This window comes from Miniopterus schreibersii (assembly GCF_964146895.1).
Source record: "Miniopterus schreibersii genome assembly, chromosome: 6".
Classification (NCBI taxonomy): domain Eukaryota; kingdom Metazoa; phylum Chordata; class Mammalia; order Chiroptera; family Miniopteridae; genus Miniopterus; species Miniopterus schreibersii.
In genome coordinates, this window is record NC_138107.1 from 32,742,807 (window position 1) to 32,766,452 (window position 23,646).

At 37.3% G+C, this 23,646-nt stretch overlaps 1 protein-coding gene across 1 annotated transcript in view; it reads left to right on the plus strand.

Moving 5' to 3' along the window:
- Nucleotides 1-23,646, plus strand: part of CD109 (CD109 molecule) — a 99,802-nt gene that overhangs the window by 39,481 nt on the left and 36,675 nt on the right. The window contains exons 6-15 of the mRNA XM_081141070.1: nt 7,334-7,373; nt 9,736-9,820; nt 16,014-16,110; nt 16,379-16,520; nt 17,397-17,506; nt 18,903-19,127; nt 19,958-20,059; nt 20,147-20,209; nt 21,407-21,583; nt 22,068-22,220. Of these exons, the coding sequence (XP_080997196.1) occupies nt 7,334-7,373; nt 9,736-9,820; nt 16,014-16,110; nt 16,379-16,520; nt 17,397-17,506; nt 18,903-19,127; nt 19,958-20,059; nt 20,147-20,209; nt 21,407-21,583; nt 22,068-22,220 (1,194 nt within the window). The remainder of the gene's footprint in view (nt 1-7,333; nt 7,374-9,735; nt 9,821-16,013; nt 16,111-16,378; nt 16,521-17,396; nt 17,507-18,902; nt 19,128-19,957; nt 20,060-20,146; nt 20,210-21,406; nt 21,584-22,067; nt 22,221-23,646) is intronic.

Genomic DNA, 23,646 nt, shown 5'->3' on the forward strand with positions numbered 1-23,646 from the left:
CCCACCATTTTTCTGGTTCTTTGGTAATATATGATCCTGTACTTTTTGGTTATATGCCCACATACAAACCAGTCTACATGTGTCCAGCCAATCAAATTAAGTGCCCTTTTCTCTCAGCTTGGGTCTTCTTTGGTCTGACTGCTTGCTCCCTACTCATTGGGCTGCGTTGGCACCCCCCAGGGTTGAATTGGGTGGAGGGAAGACGATGAGGGGTAAACATTTTCACTTGATCTGTAAGAATGAGTCATATGAGTTTGCCAATATTTGTCCTACAGAAATTGCAAATTAATATAGTTATTTTTTTAAAGTATATCTTTATTGATTTCAGAGAGATGAAGGGAGAGAGGGAGAGAGAGATAGAAACATCAGTGATGAGAGAGTCATTGATCAGCTGCCTCCTGCACGCCCCCTACTGGAGATGGAGCCCGAAACCCAGGCATGTGCCCTGACCCGGAATTGAACCTCGATCTCCTGGATCCTAGGTTGATGTTCAACCCCTGAGCCGCGCCCGGCCAGGCAACTAATATAGTTCTTTAATGTAATACTGTTGTCATCTGGCATCAGACCTTTGAAGGCCTGTGGGAATTTAAAAGTAGCACCTTTCCACCATGGCTGGTGTTCTCAGTGGTTAGAGCGTTGGCTTGAGCACAGAAGTGTTGAGAGTTCAATTTCAAGTCAAGGGCATGTACCTGGGTTTCAGGTTTGATCCCTGGCCGGGGCATGTGAGGCAGGCAGCCAATTGATGTGTTTCTCCCTCTCTCTCTTTCTGTCTCTCTCTTCCCCTTGTACTCTCTCTAAAAAGCAATGGAAAAAATATCCTTGGGTGTGGATTAACAAGAACAAAATAAAATAAAACTAACACTTTTCCTTCTTAGAACTCTTTTGTGGGTTCTTTAGAGCACCCCTAGAAGGAAAGAAGCTCTTTCCTTCTCTGGAAGGTCTCTCATTCAAAGTGTCTTTGATGCTTTTGAATCTGTCTCCTCCAATTGGCAGCTCATAGCTCCGTCTTCAGTTCCTGGGCATCTACACTCCACCTCTAGCTTCCAGATCCTGAGGTTGTCTTACCCTTGAAGAGACTGGTTTTGATCATGATAGAAGGCAGTCCCCTGCTGGCTCTCTCTTTTTTGCCTATCTTGTTGGGGCAAAATGCTCATGCTTTCTTTGCTCTTTGAAACTCAGCAGGTTGCAGACCACCCCACTCAGTACACTCCCTTAGCTCAGCTGTCCCTGCAGCTGGTCAGTACAGTATTTGCTCTTTAGGTTGTTTAGGCATGTCCATGCCTGCCCACTGACAACTTGAGGATGCTCACGGGGACACACATCCATCTCTCTGGATTATCCTATCAAAGTCACTTTCCTAGGATTGAAGTGAGGGCCTACCTGATCCTTGGGGTTGGTGTGTGTGTGACTCCTACCCATCAAACGCTTTCTCCTGAAATTCCTTTCTGATTTATTTTCATCTTGATGCTTTTGGTTGAGAGTTGCAAAACCAGTATTTGGAAACCTCCTTTACAAGTCCTGCATGCTAGTCTTACACCTAACTTTGGAATGTGGATGCTGTTGCCATCTTTTGTCTTAGGGGACAAAGCCAACACTGAGTCTGAAATAGTTCTATTTTAGCATCCTGTTATGCATAGATGTAAAAAATTCAGTCCCTTTCTTCATCTTTAAATAAAAATTAATCCAGACAGTGGATATCAATGCTAAAGCAGACTTTTGTGAAATTAAAATGATTCTAAATGTGTAAACAGAAATAATCTATCCTGCACCTCAGTTGTTTTTGGCATTTATTTTCACTCCAGAAGCAAGAGTTGAAAGAAACTTACCTGCATTTAAAAAAATATCTTTTTAATGGTCATGTAGTATGCCATCTTTCTTCAGGTTTGTTAAAAATAGAAACCCTCTCAAGTTGGATGGCTTCATGGTTAGAGAAGGGAAATTCTGTAACTGGAATAGATGGTTTTGTAATTCATGTCTCCAGTTTATACTCTAGTCATAACATGTTTCTTGGGAGGGTGGTAAAAATAGTGTATTTTCTCTCTTTCCCCCTTCATCTGATTGATTTCCATACATACACTCTCACAATCAACTACTGACTTAGGGATAAAGGGATAAAGAAATTTCGGAGATTACTGAGAATACCTCCTGGTTCTTCTTTTCCATTTCTGCTTTAGAAGTTGTTTAGAAAAATCTAATTGAAATAGGCTTACATCTAATATGAATAGAAAGTGAATACATGTGGCAAAGAACAAGTTTTCTTTTTTGTTGAAAATTTTAATATTTATTTATTTTTAATGATTCAAAAAATTTTTATTTTTAAATTACAGTTGACATTCAGTATTATTTTATATTAGTTTCAGGTGTACAGCATAGTGGTAGACATTTATATAATTTACGAAGTAATCCCCCTGATAATTCTAGTACTCACCTGGCACCATACATAGTTATTACAATATTATTGACTATATTCCCTGTGCTGTCCTTTACATCCCTATGACTATTTTGTGACTGCACCCCAATCTGTACTTCTCAATCCCTTCACTTTTTCACCCAGTCCCTTAACCCCCCTTCCATCTGGCAACCCTCAGTCCATTCGAAGAGCTGGTTTTCTAAGGGAGCGCTTTCCCCATGGAACAGTGACCATATTGGGGAAAGAACTCAGAAGACATTGATGAGTTACATATTTTCTTTCCTGGAAAGGTGTTTGCTTAAAAGACAAGCTGCCCAAGTATTTATGCCTTCAGGTCAGCCTCTCTCTCTAGTTGTTGGCAGAGTGAATGAGCACAAGCTATATTTGATGAGCTAGAGTAAACATAAAACTCATTTTGAAGCAGATTGTTTCTTTAAAACTGAAGGAAAATTGTTCAGTAAATGAAACTCACACTTCCTTCAAAAGGCTGTGGGTTGGTTTTGCTACATGTTTTTAGTTACGTTTAGTCAAACTTAATTTAGTTCAGCTAGAATGAACGTAGAATGATTTGGAAATAAATTTTACATTTTAGGCCAGATCCATCCTAGTACCTGTTTGGTAAATAAAGTTTCATTGGAATACAGTCGATCTCATTCGTGTACGTGATGTCTCTGGCTGCTTTTGCACTCCAGTGATGTAGTAGTTGTGACAGGGACCATATAGCTTATGTAGGGAAGAAGAAACTTTGCTCTACCCTTCTAAGTTCTTCTGGTTGGTCTAATAAATTGACATGAAGCAGGTTAACAAGTGGAAACAACCAAATTTCATTACACATGTACCTATGGGAACCCCACATACTAAAGTTTCATTGGAATACAGTCGATCTCATTCGTGTACGTGATGTCTCTGGCTGCTTTTGCACTCCAGTGATGTAGTAGTTGTGACAGGGACCATATAGCTTATGTAGGGAAGAAGAAACTTTGCTCTACCCTTCTAAGTTCTTCTGGTTGGTCTAATAAATTGACATGAAGCAGGTTAACAAGTGGAAACAACCAAATTTCATTACACATGTACCTATGGGAACCCCACATACACAAGAGGTTCAGAGACAGAAAGTTAAAAGGAGGTACATATCTATGACCTCTGAGCTAAGAGGTAAAGCACCTTGGGGCTACTGAGGGGAGGAAGGTCATTCTCAGTACACTAAGAAGAGCAGATGTTCAGTAATTAGAAATTTGTTTTGCCCTGTAGCTAGGTCATAAAGAGTTATTTCTGGCCCTAGCCGGTTTGTCTCAGTGGTTAGAGCATCAGCCCGGGGACTGAAGGGTCTCAGGTTTGGTTCCGGTCAAGTGCACCTACCTTGGGTGTAGGCTCGGTGCCGGAGGCAACCAATGGATGTCTCTTTCACATCGATGTTTTTTTCCCTCTCTCTCTCCCCCTTCTACTCTCTCTGAAAAGCAATGGAAAAAATATTCTTGTGTGAGAATTAAAAAAAGAAGTTATTTCTGGTGGTAACTCTTCTTATGGGGAAGGCCCCTAGTTCTTTAAGGGAGTGGTAAAAGTTTCTCATGAGCCCACAAAGGTCTCGATTGCCTTCAGCTCAAAATAATTCACTTGCCCAAGTGGCACATGTTGGGGAGGCCTGCCCCTTCACTTGCAAAGCCTAAACTATTTACTCTCTGGTCCTTTACAGAAAAAATTTACAAAACCCTGTTCTGAACTAATGAAAGTTCTCAGTATCAGGGTTTTTGTGGTTATATGTGGCATAAATTGCTACTAATTCTCTGAATTATTATTCATTTAAATCTTTTCATACCTTCTACAATTCTTAATTATATATTTTGTAAAAATATTTCACAAAAGTAACTGAATTCATGAAAATTGGTATGGACTGATTGCCTAATGGACAATATGTTGAAAGTTACAAAATCCAGTTCTGCTTTTCGAGCCCCTTGGACAGTAAAATAATTTGTTTTTTGAATTGCGTTTCACCACTTATAAACAGCCTGCGAAAACCTTGTCTGGGACAAAGCGCACTGTCAGCACTCAGTTACAAAATGATTTTTTGATTTATTGGAACAAACTAAAATGACATTGAAAAGAAGCACTTTCCTTCTGCTTTTCTTCCGTTTTCCATGATGGCTGGCTTCCCTCACTTTTTGGCATTATTCCGCCCAAATGCAGGGCAGAGAGTTGAGGTTATTCTGTGGGTCATTTGACAGATGGCAGTGCCTCTTTGGGGAAGTCTGATTCTGCTCAGGAGAAGGTTTTTTTGTGTTTTTTTGTTTTTAAATTTCTTGCAGGGAATACTGTATGATAACTAAGACTAATTTGATGAACTCTGTAAGAACCAACCTGGGGATAGGAATCAATTTGTTCATTCATTTTTACATGCATTAATTCAATAAACACTGAAGGCATGCTGAATTAGGTGCTGTGCCTTTAATGGTTTTGTATTCTATTACAGGAGATGGACACAAAGCAGATCGTTATAATATATTGTGTTAAGTAAAATGAGTTTTACACAGGATATTATGGGAGAGAGGGTGCATCTAAGAACATGAGGAGAGGCAATCAAAGAAGGGTACCTGGTGGAGGCTAAATCCAGATAAAGAAGTCCAGGACATTCTGTAGGACATTCAGGTGGAGATGTGTTAGAATCTCCGGCTTGAGGAATGGGCTAGAGATAACTATTTAGGGCTTGTATAGAGATAGCAGTTAAAACCATAAGAGTTGATGAGCTTTTAAGGGTCTGAAGAACGGGAAGAACATTGGGCTCAGAATGGGAAGGGCCAACATTTCAGGATCGGAAAGAGAGGACCATTAAGGTAACAAGGAAGAAGAAATGAAACTGTTTATAGACTGAATGAAGGGGAAGGAGACAGTAAACAGATAGATGGAAAACCCAGGAGTTATTAGGCATGATTGATAATGTAGGCAGCAGAAAGGGCGAATTCATTTCAAATATCATCTAATGTAACTCCTTAAGTATTAAACAATTACCCACAACTTGGTCTCAAGGCTGTTTAAAGTAGGCTTAAGCAAAGTCGATTTCCTGTATTTGTCAACGCTAGTAATTTTTCTGTAATCTAACACAGACGTGTTGCACACTCTTTTGGTATCAGGCACTCGGCTAGGCTGGCCCTGCAGGGGATAAATGATGAGAGATAAAAAATGGTTCCACAGGGACCCGGCCCGCAAAGAACTTGCAGCAAGATAAGCCATGTACCTAAATAGTTATGACAGGGCAAAAGTGACAAAGAAGGAAGGACTGAAGTTCATGGAGGAAGAGATTAGCTTTAGATTGGGGATTTGAGGAAGCAGTAATCTCTGCTCTGAGTCTTGGAAGATGGGGAGAGATGGAAGTATGTGTAAGTGAAGCGCGGGGGAGAGGAGAGCAAAAGCAAGTGCATGGAGGTCCCGGCCACTGTCAGTCTTGTGTCACTGCTCTTGACTAGGTCTGTCTCCATCTCCAGACTGACTCTCTGATGCTGAGGACTAATTTACCTTTACAGAGCCTCATAAAATATTTTGCATATAGAATTTGCTATATGAATTTAACCTGACAAACAGAGATGTCATCATTGTCAAATTACTTATTCCATAGCCTTACCTGTGCGGGTCATAGCAATGAAGCAAAAATTTAAAGACTAGAATTCTTATGTTTATCGGTAAAATGGATAATACAGGTAGATTACCTTCGTGATTTGATTTTTAAGGATGGCAGTTTAGAACTTATAAATGAATCAAATACATGTAATTTATAACATTTATATATGTGACTTAAAAACAATTTAAGATACAAGTCACAAATGTGGAGATTTTTAAAAAATTTGTTTTTTATTGTTGACGATATTACAGATGTCCCCCATTTCCCCTCCCCTTTGCCTTCCTCCACCCAGGCCCTAGGCCTTCACCACACTATTGTCTGTATCTATGGAGATTCTTAAAGACTTTGATCAACACAATTTCTTTGGGATCTACTTTAAATGACAACTTTGAGGCAAAGTTTCAGACAACTATTTTGTTAGTGTATAAGTAGTTACATTTGTTTTATACTTTGAAATTAACTATATCCTTCTTTTAGGATTGAAAAAGCAACCTGTACAGTTGCTTTAGATTAATCAAGGATGACATTTTAAAAAGCTAATATTTTGTAGCTGCATCTGTGTATTTTATTTGATAAACTTAGAGAATCAGAATTAGAATACCAATTTTATTAATGGAATTACTTAGCTATTTGGAAGCAGTTCTATTTAATGTGTTACCTATGATTTAGAATGGACAGATAGAAATATGAGGAGTTAGGAAAAAGATAGACCACATTTTTTTGTTGTTGATTTGGAAAAGGAAATAATAATATCTGTTAAAATAAGGTAGAATATAGTGATTTAAGGGATGCACTAGAAAATAATTCCAGGAATTGGGAAGGTAGAGGACGTTGGCCCATGATGATTTTGTATCCTTGGTTATTTATAAATATTTGAATTATGTATAACTTCATTTTTTCCATTTTTTTTTTATAGTGACCTCCAAAACAAATTTAAAATCCTTTCCTGTTAGTTTGGCATGTTATCCTTGCCTCATAAATTCCTGAATTATCTAATATAATCTAGTTTTCATTTCACAGATGATGGAAGTCAGATGAAGCAGTTTGTTTAAACGACCTACGGTAAATTATAGTCAGGTCACCTTTTTATGTTAGTTAATTGGCAAGGAAAACTCATAAAATCTCACAGACTTCATGTTGTAGATGACTAAGAGTAAACTTCTACACATTAAAAGAAACTGTTTTCTTCATTAAATCATTGTAAATGTAATTAAATCTTTTCCCAAAATCTTTTTGTGAGGTAAGCAAGCAAAATAATTAAATAAGAACTCATATCATATATTTTCTTGTTTTTTTTTTCTTCCTTCCAATAGGACCAGACATATCATCAATTATTCCAGGTTTCAGAATATGGTAAGAGTTCTTCAATATATTTGGAAGGAAAACACATTTATTACTTTCCACAGAGATAAGAGAAATTTCCAAAAGATGTGTTATTTAAAGTAAAAATCCCAGCGGAGGTAAACTCTTGATGTTTCTTCTAGGTCTAATTTTTTCTTTTGTAAAAGTAAGCGTTATAAAAGGTGATTATAAAGAATAAAGGAGGAAAAAGGTCACCTGTAGTTCCATTATGCTAGTCTATTTCTTATGCACAATTATCCTGTTTTTCTACTTTGCGTTGGTCATAACATGCAGTTAGACACATGCAGATAAAAAACAGCGTGACCCAACCATTTTGTTGGTGGAGGGAGAGGAAGGAGAGATGAGAGTGAAAGTGTAGGATCTAGTATTAGTTTTAATTCGAATAGCTCTTTTGAGGTCATACACAAGCTTTTCCATTTGGCTTGTGTCACTTTTTCAGATTGTGTTTCATTCAGCTTTAGAAATTCTGGAGAGTAGTTTGCTTGCTCCTTTGTGGCTCAGCCTCCACTTAGCTCAGACCGCGTTGTCACCTCTGTCTCTGATCAACTAGAACTGGGATCAGCAAATTTTTTTTTTAAAGAAATGGCCACATAGTAATATTTTAGGCTCTCTGGGCCATATGTTTCTGTCCTAACTATTCAACTTTGCCATTGCAGCAGGACGCAGCCACAAACACTATATAACTGTGGTTGTGGTTGTCATCCAGTAACGTTTTGTTTATGGACACAGATCTGAATTTCAGTAATTTTCACATGTCATGAAATAGTCTTCTTTTAATTTTACCCTCCAAACAATTAAAAATTTGAAAACTACTTAGTTCCTGCTGGTCATCATTTTGACCCCTGATCTGGAGCTCTGTTGTCCAATTTGGGGTCACTCACCACATGTGGCTGTTGAGCACTCGAAATGTGGCCAGTTCAAGTGGAGATGGGCTCTAAGTTTGTAAAATACAAAATTTTGAAGACTTAGTACACAAATAAGAAAGAAAAATAATTCATTAATACTAATTATAAAAATTAATTTTCCTGCCCCCCCCCCCTTTTAAATGTGGATACTAGAAATGTAAAATTACACTATGTAGCTTACATTTTATTTCTTGTTGACAGCCTTGATCTAGAAGAATAAATCGGGGGTGGCCAAGGTTTTTATAGGCTATTTCATTTCACATAGAGGTGGTGCTGGGTGGTGGTATGTTGCTGAATGGGGTATAGTGGAGGTGGAGAATTGATTGCCAACCTATGATGTTTGAGAAGGGGACATTTGAATTTCCTCGGTCTAAGGAAATTCTGTCTCTGAGTGCCCCCTAACTTCTGTGTTGGTGGAGAGCCTTGGAGGAAGGTTGACCCATATGGCTTTGTTGACGCTCCAATCCTAGACTGGCCTAGGGTTCAGGAGTGTCTTGGTACATCAAGGCTCCTTAGCCTGGTTTGGAACTGGAGGTCTGTCCTATGTTGTTGACTCATTGACCTCAGTACTTCTCTTGTGTTAATTGAATGATGAGATGCCTTTTTATGAGACTGCTCTATTTCTTTGGTCAGTGAAGTTAGCTAAAAATAATAATTTGTAGACTGAAAGGAAACAAAAATGTTATATTCTGGGGGAGTTCTTTATATCAATATTGATAAAATATTTTATATCTTAATTATATAAAGCTGACCAAAGTAGGGGTTTCTAATTCTGGAATTACCTATCAGTACCTGCCAGAAGAAAAAAAGAAATCATTATTTTGTAGCCATACCTTAATTATTAACTAGAAATTCTACTACACAACTTTCTCCTTATAGCAGCGTTACATTAGACTGTCACCAGATTTACCTTTGTCTCCAAGGACAGGGATTCTCTCTGACTGCAAATGTGGCACCATGCAGAAGAAGAGGAGTCTTGGGGCCCCAGGATGTACTTGTAGTAACCAAATTGGAGAAAGGCCCAAGGGAAGGGGCAGCTCTAGCAGCAGCTGTTTACCAAGCAACATGGAAGTGTTCTATCCAGTGGCGAGGCCACACGACTGGGTGACAGCTGAATCAAGACCTGGACTCAGCACGCAGATGCACTTGCATCTAGGGTTCTGGATACAATTTAGGTTCTACCAACAGACATTTCCACTGACACAAGTGTCCACAGCAGCTGGCCCCCACTGTTGCTGTCTAGTCACTGGCCTCACTGGGTTTCTGACTCTGGGTGAAGGAAGTGCTTTCCATCTGTGCCCTAATGTGTATCTGGGTCATAATGAATCTAATTTCAAGTAGTACCAATGATCAACTCCTTTAGAACAATTCTATTTGTGATTCTGTCAAGCTGCAAATGATAGTAAAATATATTCTTTAAAGTATTTACTCTTGTTTTTTTTTTCCAGTATTACCAAAATTCGAAGTTGCTCTACAGACACCATTATATTGTTCTTTAAATTCTAAGAGTTTAAATGGTACTGTCACAGCAAAGTGAGTATCGTTTTTTATGACTATGAACTGTTATAAAACTGTATGACAAAGAGCTCATTATATACCACAGAATATTAGCACAATGTTCTGCTTATTAAGATACCACAACGGGCAGGAAACAAATATCTATAATAAACAGTTAAGCATGGAGCATGCATCTCTCTGCTTCCAAGTTGGTCCAGTCCTAAAATATTTTCCACAACTTAGTGTCTTTCCAAGACTAATCAAGGATTTACATTATATATTATGCCAGATTATAAAAAAATTACCTTTATTCCTCATTCTTCTGGCAGGGATGGAGGTGATTTACCTCTTCTTAAATCCTAATTTTTTTCTCTGTTAATGATGGAGCTTGCATCTTGGGGAAAGGATATGCTTGTCTAATTGCAGCTAGCACATGAGTAATCTCATATGAGTAATTCACTCTCATCATCCATTTCAGAGACTGCCAGTCCACAGATGTATGTATAGTGGCTTTTGTGATTTTAACCTACTGGCTCGGACAGCATAGCATTAGGTTTTGCTGAGACAAAGAGCATCCTCCGAGTTCCAGACTGGGAGTTCTGAAACTCATATATGCAGACAACAATATGGTGGTTACCAGCGGAAAAGGGGAGGTAGTAAGGGGGAGAGGGCGTTGAGTGTTTGGTAATCAAAAGAGATTTGACTTTGGGTGGTGGGCACACGATGCAATATACAGATGATTATCATAGAATTGTGCACTTGAAACCTATATAATTGTATTAATCAATGTCACCACAATAAATTTAACCCAAAAAAAGAAGAAAAAGAGAAAAAAAGAACGTGAAATATCTAGACTTAACATTAAAAAAAAAGTATAAGCTCAGATTAGCAGTTCTCAAGAGTACAGGCTGGGGTCGCCCTCAAGTAATTCCAGGACTGATCTCTTATAGCTTTTATTTTTGGTGTGTCAATATCTATGCTTTGATTTCTGAAATTTATTTAGTTTCAGAATTTATTTGTAATAGCTGATAAAAACTGGACCTCATCTCACTGCGGTCTCAGCACATGTTCCTCTCCTGGTGAGAGTGTGTGGCAGTGGCAAGTGATGGGCCGTGAGTCTTCTGGCAGAAACAGTCCACAGATCAAAACGTTCTGAGGATGCCTGCTTTAGATTCTATCTGGTCAAAAATCATGTGAAACCCATGCAACAGAAAGGCCATGTCTACGACTTGTACACCAAGTTAGTTTTCTGCCCATGTCCCAAAGTGAATTTGGGTACTGTGGATGGATTTGTGGTTTAGAAAACATAAATGTCTGCATTTTATATAATTATTATCTTGCCCTCGATCATAGCTAAAGGTTAAGCCTTCTGTCTGGGTTTAATTTTGAGTTCTTTGACTAAGGCTTATAAAACTTAGTGCAAATCCACACAGACCATCAATGTTTGCATGGGTTGAGTGTGGATATCATTTTGCTTCTGTTTTTGTTTTTCAGGGCTTTGCCAGAGATTTAATACAATTAGTTAAAACAGTAGCTCTTAAACTCTTAAAATTTTATGTACAATTTTAGGGGGTATAGATCCCCTGAAGCCACACCACTGACACCCTCCTTCTCAGAGCCCAGTAAAACCCTTGTAGATTCTTCCTGATTATCGTTTGTTGAGCCTCTTTGAAATATGAATGGCTGAGTGACATGGCAATCGTGTTGGCCCTCTGGCATTTCTTTAGTGTTCACCACATCATATTTTCATCGTTTTCCTTAGTGTGTGTCTCAGTCAAGGTTCTATCTCAGAAGTAGAATGAGGGGGAGATACACAGTAAGATTTGTTGCAAGGAATTAGCCTATGTGATTATGGAGCCTGGCTAGGCACATCCAAAATCAGTAGAGCAGGCTGTCAGGAAGGGCAGGCTCTCCGGTATGGGCTGAAGTTGTTGTCCATAGGCAGAATTTCTTCCTCTTTAAGGAAGTCTCAAGTCTGCTCTTAAGGCCTTCCAACTGCTTGAATAAAGCTCACCCAGATTATCTAGGATAATCTCCTTTACTTAAGCCAGCTGATTATGGACTTGAATCACAACTATAAAATACACTTACCTCAATACCTAGATTACTGTTGGATTGAGTGACTGGGGACTTTAGCCTAGTGAAGTTCACACATCAAGAAGAGCTTCTTAGTACATTTGCTTTGTCTCTTGTAGATAGTGAGCCTCTTTTTGCCATCGGAAGTTCTCAGATTGGGCTAGTTCTGATAACAGTCCATTCCAAGTCTCCTTCCTTCAAGCTTCAGTTGCTTAGGGATGATGTCTGTGGTTGTGGCAAAGGAAGGTAGTTCTGACCCAGGGCAGTGTGATCTTCTATGTCATCATCCCCAAGGCCAAGGCCCCTTTCCCCAGAGGAATAAACATGCCCTCCTCCCCAGCTGTCATGAGTTCTGGGCCTACCGGTGCAGTTTCAGGAGGGTCTGCTTTCGTTCAGACTGAGGGTATAATTTACAACATTGCAACAGGTTAATGAAATGTTTTGACTGGCATAGACATATCCTGTAAATACTGTGTCCCAGAAAAGATAGAAATGATGATGAAGATGATGATCTTGTGTTTGTCGTAAGGAAAGCAATCTCTGTTGTCCCTTCAGAGGCTAATCCCTCCACTTAGGCCTTGGATGCTGCCTCCTGTCAGAGGCCCCCAGTCCCACTTCCTCTCTCACCTGCGTCTTGATTTCTTCCATTTGGTTCTTCAGTGGCATCTTCACGATGTGTTTAAAAATATCTGTCATTAAAAGAAACCACCCCTCCCTTGACCCTCACATCTCCCTCCAGCTACTGCCCCATCTTCACCTCTTCTCAGCCCACTTAGAGTTGCATTTTTCACTTGTTTCCAGTCCATTCATTCTCCAGCCTCCTACAGTCTGCCTTCACCCTGTGTCATGTCATTGAAATCCTTTAACCTTTTTTCCCCCTTTGCAGCATTTGACATTGTTGTCCTCTCCCATTTCTTTTCTGTTTTTTTTCTTTTCTTTCTTCTTGGCCAGCCCTTTGAGACTCTTTGCAGGCAACTCCTTTGTGCCCATCTTTTAAAAGTTCTTGTTCCTCACGGTTCCATCTTTGGCTGTCCTCTTTCTTTACACATTTGAATTTTCTTCTCCATGGCCAGGGCTTCTGCTACTGTTTGTAAGTTGATGACACCTAAATCTGTATCTCGAGTCCATATTTCTATATTGAGATTCAGATTCTCATGTCTTTTCCCACTGGGTATCCCACAGATACTTTAAACATATCTTCCCCTAAATCTGATTCTTTTCTGTGTCCTGTTTCGGTGGACTGCACCACGATCTACATAGCTGCCCGAGTCAACCGCACTCTTCCCACTCCTTCAATCTCCACATTTAATCAACATCCAATGCTATTGGTTTTAACTCCTTAATATCTTTGAAGTCCATCCCCATTCCCACTTTTTTGATTCAGGCAAACATAGTCTTTCTCTCTGATGTAGTTTCTTAAAAGGTTTTCCTGACTTCAGTTTTACCCTTTCCAATTTTTCTCTACACTGCATCATCCAGAGTTCTTGCTATTGCCCTTCTCTTCCCACTCTCCATTCTCCTCCCCCTCCCTTTCCCTCCTCCCTCTTCTTCTCTCTTTTTTAGGGGTAAAGACAAATCAATTTTATAGCTCTTTTGCATAAGAATTTTCACACCATTGCCTTGAGGGCAAAGTTAAGATTTTTTAGGCTATCTTACAAAGTTCTTTTCTAGTTTCCTGTCTTTTGAAACCTCCCACCCAACCCCTTCTCTAACTCTATTCCCAAACTCTATTCCCAAATGTTACTTGTGCTTCCAAAAATGCAAAATGCTTTTTCTGACTAATGAGCCTTTGTGTAGGTTGTTTCAAGGCTTGGCTACTTGCCTTTAACCTTTTATCTTCATATGTCTCATAGCTCTAGTCACACAGTGCTGTTTGCTAGTCGACCTCTTTGAGGGGGGTCTGTTTCTTGTTTACTACTGCGTCATGGTGCCTAGTACAGTGCTAGTCATTGGAGTAGGCATCCCATAAATAGTTATTGAAAGAACAAATGGATAAACAATGTGATCCCTAAGGTTTCAGTTCCAAGCTTTATGTAGCACAGCAAAGGTCTTCATACCCAATCAAAATCTATTTGGAATGAACCAAATTGAGTTGCATGGGCGATAGGTTTGGACTTGTCACAGAATTTGGAGGTAGAGAGCAGGGTTTGAAATACAGTTGTTTTTTGGGTATATTTTGAAACATGAGTTTTGTTGTCTTACCACTTGGATGGTTGTTATTACATTATAGAGGTGATTTAAAAATGTTTCATAAAAGCTATTATAATCATCTCTATGAGTAAATGATAAACAATTTCTGTTACTTTTTTGCCAGTAGCCATCTGTCTCATCTAGGCATAGTTAATGTGCAAAGCATTGCTGGAAATCACCCAAAGAAGAATGTTAACAGTCTGCTTTTAGTTTTGAAATCTTTAACTGAGATGAGTAAAAATTTGCATTTGTTTATTAGCTGTGATGTGAATATCTGCTTACTATTCCCCTTATTAAAATAAATAATAGATTCTTTTCCACTAACCACAGTGGGTTCTAGAGAATTATAAAGAAAATGACATAGCATATGTCTAGTTACTTCCATAACTCCTGCAGATAGTAGAAATTTAAAAATATTATTTAACCTAAGGTTTATTAAAATATATTTAGTTTTTGAAGAATTGAGACATTTGTATCCTGGAAATGACATACAAAAAAAAGGTGGGGAGAAACATGAGTTATACTGAAAGTTTCAAATTTTTAGGTATTTTATAAACCTTTTGTGCTATGGCTGTTTTCCAAAAAAAGAATATCTTTGATTTGCTTTTTTAAATGTTGTCAAACTACTACTTTCTGAAAAATTGGAAAGCAGTATTCCAAATGCTTTCAGATTCTATTTAGGACAATAACTGTCAGTATCCTTGTTTTATAATTATTAAAATCAGCTTGAGGCTTGGGAAGCTAAATCTGCTTCACATTTAAATGAAAATTAAAAAATATTTGTGTCTGAGAATACTTTAAATTATGTCTGGATTTTCAAGCTTCCTGTACTATCATGTGATATAACTTTTAAAATACAATGTTCTGGTATTCTAGTTATGCATCTATTTAAATTTTAACAAGGTACAGCAATGATAGATCTTGAGGACTCTCTTTTGAATGAATGAATTCGATACTGAAATTGCTAACCAAGGTTTCCACTAACTTTACTGTTATCATTTGGAAGGGTGGCACATTTGAAGACTGATTTATTTTATTCTTAATTTTGAACATACTATATTTTACCATTGACTTTTGAGTTGAGTTGATCCAGACAGTTTCTGTTTCAGCTAATGGATTCAGGAAGCAGGAACTGCTGTTTGATTTATAGAGTGCAAAGCAGAATCGACTTCCATGTTTGGCTCAGCATTTCACAATAGACATGGACGCAACCCAGGAAACACATTTAAAAAAGGCTTCTTGGCAGTAAAATGGTTTACCAAAGATTGTCTGTCATTCACATGAGGAGACTTTCTCATCATGAGAGGGGATGAAATTAATACATAGAATGCAATGCAGCAGAGATGACTTTTAATTCAAGAAGATACTTTTGATACTACGGATTAAAAAAAATACTGTACCCTTATTTTAAAAACCCATACATAGTTTTTGAGATCCACTAGCCAATTTGTTTAGTCTAATAAGTTCTTTTGGTTAATATTGAAACATGCACGGCCATAGCGACTGCAGTTTCAACTAACATTTAAAAATGTTAAAAAACTGTAAAGTCTCCTAGGCATGCATTCAGTCAATGGGCCAGTCCAGATTTCTGGAATAAAAGATTTTCATAATCTTTTAAAAATCTTTGAGCAGGACACTTATGACCATATTTTCTCTGGGGTCTCTGAAATGGTTAGAGTCTAGGTAAAGTGTGTTCTAGGAACTGTTTTGAGATGTTGTAGTTCAAAGTCTTCCCATTTTGGAGATGTAATTTCAAGGATCACCATTTATTAAGGACATTCTTAGCTATTAAGGACATTCTTAGCTTGTTTAGTTTTGAAAATTTGTAGTAAGAGTTTGCTTTAATAAATTTTTTTAAGCTGGAGTGCCAGTGTATGCTATTGAAAGTAGTATTTTTGATTGTGTTAGTTTGATAATATCAAGTTGAAAATGTAAAAAACCCCACCCATTTATTATTTTTCAGGTATACATATGGGAAGCCCGTAAAAGGAGACGTAACACTTACATTTTCACCTTTATCTTTCTGGGGCATAAAGAAAAATATTACAAAAAAATTTAAGGTAACTTTTATAGATATCTTATAACTTGTAATGGGGAAAACTATAAGCATACTTTTTCTAGAAACAAGATTTGTACTGAATTAACACAAAAATTGAGTGTAAGGAAAAAAGAGCTTTCTGGCACTGGACAAGTGAGAATTTACCTTTTTATAGTGATTACAATAGAACCAGAGCCATCATATTGTTTGATGTGACTTAGTTTGAATTTTATTTCTAAAATTTGAATTGCTAAAGTGAAGAATAAAACTGAAAATTTCTAATCAAACAGATAAATGGATCTGCAAACTTCTCTTTTAATGATGAAGAGATGAAAAAGGTAATGGACTTTTCAGATCGGCTTCCTGAACACATGTCTCTGTCTTCCCCTGGGCCGGTAGAAATTTCAGCCACAGTGACAGAATCACTTACAGGTTTGTAGACTTTGAAGTGAAGGGTAAAGCTACTTAATGTGGTGCTGCTCTGTCATCTTTCTTGTTACAACTGGCATGTTTATTTGGGAACATCACTGCCTGACTAAAGATACTGTTTAGTGCTGAAAGAGGGCATGGAAGTGGTGATGGAAAAAATAAAATAAAATAAAAAAACTAAAAAATGTTGAAATTGTCATGACTGTTCTTTAGTCCAGTTTGCAGAATGTTTGCACCATGAAGGGGAAATTTGTTTTCTATAAAAGCCTGCACTTCAACCACATGTGATAGATAGTTGTAATTTTTTCCATTTCTATTCTTTAATTTTCAGGCTGAAAACTACATGGAAAGGCTTACCTTTTCAGCTGACTAACCTCCCCCTCCTCCTTCCCCTTCCCCTTCCCCTTCCCCTTCCCCTTCCCCTTCCCCTTCCCCTTCCCCTTCCCCTTCCCCTTCCCCTTCCCCTTCCCCTTCCCCTCCCCCTCCCTGTTCTCCTTCCCCCTCTTTTTTATCACTTAACGTCTTCCGAAATCACACCCTCTCCCAGACAGTTTTCTCTCTTAATAATAAAGTAAAGGTTACTTACTTGGATCTTTCTGTTGCCATTTCAACAGCTTGCACCAGTTCCCCAAAAAGCAAAAGCCTCTTCTGCCAGTGCCTTAATCTGTTGGTGCTCCGTCATTAACAGCGATGGCAGTAACGCGCTTAGAAGGGATCCACAGAGGACACAGTAGCTGTAGAAGCCGATGTGGGAATGAGGCTTCTGTGCCCTGATATCTTAGCCCCTTGGGGAATTAACTCAGATGGAGAAATCTGGTGGACAGAAGCTGTTGGTGAACTATAACTTTTGCTTTCTAAATGATGCAATTTCCAAAACAGGTATCTCAAGAAATGCAAACTCCAATGTATTTTTCAAGCAGCACGATTACATCATTGACTTTTTTGATTATGCTACTGTCTTGAAGCCATCTCTCAACTTCACAGCCACTGTAAGTTGGCATATTATGAATGATCTAAAAGTATTAAGGTCAATTTAATGAAACAAAATGCAAAATGGTACTTTTTCAGTACTTTTCAAAAAAATTAAGCCAAAAGTAGACAGAATACTTCTCTTATTTAGATATATGGGGCATATAAAATTGTTTCCAAATTACCTTTGTCTAATTTTTCTAAAGAGGTGGTTTCCAATAAAAATATTTTCCTCAAAATTTATTTAATAAGCAATTTAAGTTAGATTTGGATTGCTACACTGAAGCTTTTATAAAGTAATCGAAGGAATTAGATGCTGGTCAAAATTATTCAATTTTAATTTGATTTTTATAATGACTAATTTTAGTTCTAGTAAAGGGGTAGCATTAAAAATTTTTGACAAATCTCCTCATGTTTTTTTGAGAGAATTTTGAATTAGCACTTGTTAATTGAGTGGATTTTGACAAAGTGCAAGGCCTGGTGATAAATTGGGCTGGAGAGCTGAGAAGGATGCAGCTCCTCCCCTGGATTTGCAGTTTTTGTGATAGTAATAAGAAAATATACACACAACTAAAATACAAGGTAGGCTAAGATCAGTGTCATGGATAAATTTCTACAGGGATTTCTAATAGGGTTTGGCAACCTTTTTTCTGCAGAGGACTAGATAGTAGATATTTTCAGCACTGTGGGCCATATGGTTTCTCTCTCAACACCTGGACTCTGCCATTGTAGCATGAAAGCAATCATAGCCACTTTGTAACCAAGTGAGGGTGGCTATGTTCCAATAAAACTTTATTTACAGAGAGACTGGATTTGGCCTCTCTACCTGTCATAGTTTGTTGACCCCTCGTTTAAAGAAAGGAAGCATCACTTCTTGTTGAATGACTCAAGAGAAATTTTAGGTAGTTTCTGATTTCAGTAATCAATAATTTAGACAATTTGTAAAGGTAAGTAAATAAAACCAAAAACCAAAAATCAAAACCCCAAAAATACAAGGATGCAAGTGATAACTTACAAGTGAGTAGAGCAAAGCATTGAGAGTTCAGGGAAGAAGAGTTGGTGTTGGGGCTCAGATAATTGATTATTTGGCCTTGACAAATCCCCACATTTAGGGGAAGGGAAAAGGAACCAAGAAGGGCACTGAGAGGATGGAATAAGAAGAGTGTGAAGTGAAGGAGGTTGTTGTGGAGCCACCGAAGTCAAGAGAAGCCATAATATCAAGAAGGGAGTGGTCAGTGGTGTTGGATTCCTCCGAGAGAGAGAGAGAGACCACTAAATCAGGAAGTTAGGGTGCCACTAATAATTTTGAGAGTTAGGTTTTATAGGAATAGCATAGATGGAAACTAGATTCAACAGAACTTAAATCCTTTGTTTCTCTTGTTACCTATTTTTAAAATATTATGTTTTGACCATTAGGTGAAGGTAACGCGTTCTGATGGCAAGCCACTCACCCTTGAGGAAGGAATGAATACCATAGTTGTGATGGTGACACAGACAAACTCTACAGAGTACGGGAGCAGATGGAACAGTATAAATCGGGACATGGAAACTGTCCAGATCATAAACTATACCGTCCCCCCAAATGGAATCTTTCAGATTGAATTTCCAATCCTAGACAATTCCACTCACCTGCAATTAAAGGTATCATCTGTTTTCCATCGTTATGTTACTGCAATAACATCACGAAAATTGTAATCTTATGGTAGGCACTCAATCTGTCAGAGGTCAAAGTGCACAGGAAGTGGACATGTTTCTATTTTTAAAAATGGAGGAAAGTGTTTAAAATAATTTAATGACAGTGGCTGAGGGTTAGACTGAATGCTTCCTTGTACGTTCATTTTGAAAAGCACAGTAAAATATAGCAATCTGAAGATGTGATGGAGAAGATCCCCAAACTCCCAGTCTAGGTTGATTCTCAATCACCTGAAATTGTATTTTGGCAGGAGCTGAAATGAAAGAGGAATATATGTACTTTATAATTACACTCCGTTGTTGAGCTCTTTCCCAGGAGTGGCTCGTCGAAGACTCCCCAACTATTCCTGTTACCTTTCTTTTGGTGACTTGGCCTGGCCACAGTTGTGGTCTCTTCGAGTTTTACTCTGACTGTTGGTGGCTAATATGATTTCTTGCTTATAAATGGGTTCTGTAGAGAAGGAAAGGAATCCTTTTTCAGATCATTCTTTCCTCTCTCAGTGTTTCCTGATAATATAACTTTGTTTCTGCAATAAGTTAGGACTATGCTTTTTTCCCTCTTAGATCATGATGATGAAGACCCTCTTCTGCGTTTTACAGCCGTCACTTTGTTTATAGTATAGGCTATGAAACGATGAAGATCAGTATTTGGGGAATATAATGTTCCTGCATGAAAAATAAGGAAAATGCATTTGCTTTTTAGTGATTGTTCAGCAGGAGGCATTTCTCAAGGTGTTACTAAAGATGAAAATTTATTGCTGCCTTTTCTTTCATTACAGGCGTATTTTCTTAATAGTGTGGGTAGCATGGCGGTTCATGATGTATTTAAGTCTCCTAGTAAAACATACATCCAGCTAAAAACAAGAGATGAAAATATAAAGGTAATGCTTACAATAACTTTGTATTTACAATATAATTATACTCTTATGCTATGAATATTTATATATTTATTAAGATTTTTTTTCTAGGTGGGATCACCTTTTGAGTTGGTTGTTAGAGGCAACAAGCAATTGAAGGAGTTCAGCTACATGGTAATCTGTTATAGAATATAAATTTATGATCTATTGTGGGATCATCTTAAATTGGGTGTCTATCTTATGTCTAGACTAAACTTACTAATTTTTAAAATTCAGCCTCACACCGTTTTAACCTGTCCTTTTTATACTGTAATCACAATATCTTGTCTTCTTTCTTTGCCTATATTTGCATTTCCAGTTTAAGATGGATAACTAAGTGTGGCATTATGTTTAAAATTTAACTTTTAAAATTTAAATTTTTATTAGCTATGCCACATATCTTCATTGTAGAAAATTATAACACATAAGAAAAACAAAAAATAAAATAAAATTGCTACCCACAGCCTTGTAGTTTTGCTAATCCAGGTCTCCCAGTGGTGCTCTGAATTCCTGTTACTCAAAAATAGATTTTTTTAAATTAAAAAAAAAATTATTTATTTTAAATCATAGTTGGCGTACAATATTATATTAGTTTCAGGTGAACAACATAGTGATTGGACATGTATATACCTTATGAAGTGATCACCATGATAAGTCTAGTTCCCATCTGACACCATACATAGTTATTACAATATTATTGACTATATTTTCTGTGCTGTACTGTATATCCCCGTGACTTTTTATAACTGTCAGTTTGTACTTCTTAATCTCCTTCATCTTTTTGCCCATCCCTCCACCCCCCTCCCATATGGCAACCATCTGTTTGTTCTCTGTATCTATGAGTTTGTTTCTGTTTTGTTGTTTGTTCATTTGTTTTGCTCTTTAGATTCCACGTATATGTGAAACCATGTGGCATTTGTCTCTGACTTGTTTCACTTAGCATAATGCCCTCTAGATCCATACATGCTGTCCCAGGTGGCAAGATATCATTCTTTTTATGGCTGTCTGATATTCCATCATATATATCTACTGCGTCCTCTTTATCTATTTGTCTATCGATGGACATGTAGGTTGCTTGCAGATCTTGGCTATTGTAAATAATGTCAGAAAACGGAATCTGGACTGTGAAGCTGCTACTGTCACCTTAGTCGGTGTTGCTTTGTCTTATCCTATTCTGTTTTCCAGTCTATACTCTCTGTGTTGGTTAGGGAGGCTTTCTGGCATTCAAAACCACTTTGAAGTTGGTTTAAGTAAAATTATGATAAATGTAGCTGCAGTTGAAATTCTCACTAGCTTTAACATAAAATGAAACTCAACTACTCTTCTTTTTAGGTAGTATCCAGGGGACAGTTGGTGGCTGTAGGCAAGCAAAACTCAACAGCCTTCTCTTTAACACCAGAAAATTCTTGGGCTCCAAAAGCCTGTATAATTGTGTTTTATATTGAAGATGATGGGGAAATTGTAAATGATGTTCTAAAAATTCCTGTTCAGCTTGATTTTAAAAATAAGGTAAGATTTAAGGCAATGATGTCAAAAAAGCAACTATATTTGTGAAGTCTGAGAAATGTAATGTTTCTTTAGAAAAGTATCATTAAACCAAACTAGTTAGAAATTTATATTCATTTCTAGAACTACACTTCAGCCTCTTTCTATTGAGTTATTATGTATGTAATACTGCTGTTATCTCTTCAGCACCGGCTGGGAGCTGAGTTGTGAGGGATGGAGAAAGGGAAGAGGAAAGGTTAGAGAAGTGAGGGTAATCAGATTTATGCCGCTGTGAGAAGTTCCATTACTTGCACACAGTGTGGGAGTAAAGTGTTTTTTTAAATTCCTTTTCCTAGAGAAGGCTTATGTATGGTTTTAGAATGATCCCTGAGCCAAGGCAAATGTAGACTTTTTGCTAGATTTTGAGTCATTGATCTGTTATTGGTAAGACATGGAAATAATGCTTTAACCAGTGAAATCAATCAATCCTGTTTTCTCCCTTTCTTAGGTAAACCTATTTTGGAGTAAAGCTAGTGCCGAACCATCTGAGAAAGTCTCTCTTAGGATCTCTGTGACGCAGCCCAACTCGATAGTGGGGATTGTAGCTGTTGACAAAAGCGTGCACCTGATGAACACCTCAAATGATATCACCATGGAAAATGTGAGTTTAGCTATTTTTCAGTACAAAAATACATGTTAAAGAGAAAAAAGGAACTATCACATTACTTCATATATCTAAAGGAAATGTCATTAGTTCCTTTTCAAGTAGAAGTCAATAACCAGTAAAGCTTCCAAATGAAAAAGGATCGTCGCTCCAGTCCTCATGTTGGAACAAGGCTCATGTGTTAAATGTCTTTGCTGTCTTACATGAGAAACGCCACTGGAGTTTTCCCTCGTTTTCATACTGTATTTTAATTTAAGACTCTTGGGCAGTACTGGGAAATTGACTTGCCCACTTCTGGGTGACATTGGAGAAGAGAGCTTTTGATAGTTTTGCGGTACCTTCTCTTGGGCTCTACAGAATGGTTATAAATAACTACAGTCCCCATTGACTCGGGAATGCGCAGTGTACTGAGGGAGTGAAATCATGCGAATCTGCAGAAAGTTTACAAAGCAAGAAGTATGAACATCTATTGTTACACAAACTAATCCTATGTATTAGTCCTTTCATTTTTATTTGTAAGTTCTCGATATATCCTGTGTGCTCTTGTTGGTTGAAATCTAGATTGTATAACTTATGCGTACAGTGATTAACAATGTGGCAGAAAGAAAAATATATATGTTTAGGCTAATTTGGTCATCGTGTTGTAAAATTAATCCTTTTGAGAAAAATTACACGGTTTTTTTAGCCTATACGGCTATTTTTTCTCAATCTCTTAAAAAACACACACAACTCCTTTAAAGTCCATTGGTCATATATTTTCTCTTGACTTTTCTAAAATTCACATTATTCTAAAAAGTGTATAGCATCTTGCATTTGATTTAACTGAATATAGTAATAGCTCTCATTGTACAACTTTATAAGTATCTTAATAAATATTTTATTTTTTTCCTTATATATGTATACTGACACACATACACTTTTATCTAGTGCTCATGCTGTGTGTCTCTCTGTCTCTATCTCTGTCTCTCTGTCTCTCTAGCTCTCTATATATTTACATTATAGTGTCAGATATTAAGATTGCTACTCTGGCTTTCTTTAGGTTCATACCTGCCTGGTGTGTTTTCCCATCATTTTATTTTCAACTTAACTTTTTGAGTATATCTTGCAAATAGCACATAACTATATTTTGCATTTGTTTTTTAACCTGATCTGATAGTATCTTTTAACAAGCTTATTTAACCCGTTTACACATAAGGTAATTCTTGTTCTAATTAGGAAAGTTTTGCTTCTTTATTTTATATATATTTAAATTTTAAATTAAAAATTTCTTTTAAATTTGAAATTATAGTTATTTTATATTTTAAAATTGAGACTATATTTTATTTCTTTTTATTCTTCTTTCCATGGGCTAGATCAAATTTTGTTCTGCTGGTTTTGCAAGTTACACATTCTATTTTTGTTCCTATGATAGATGCCATTAACT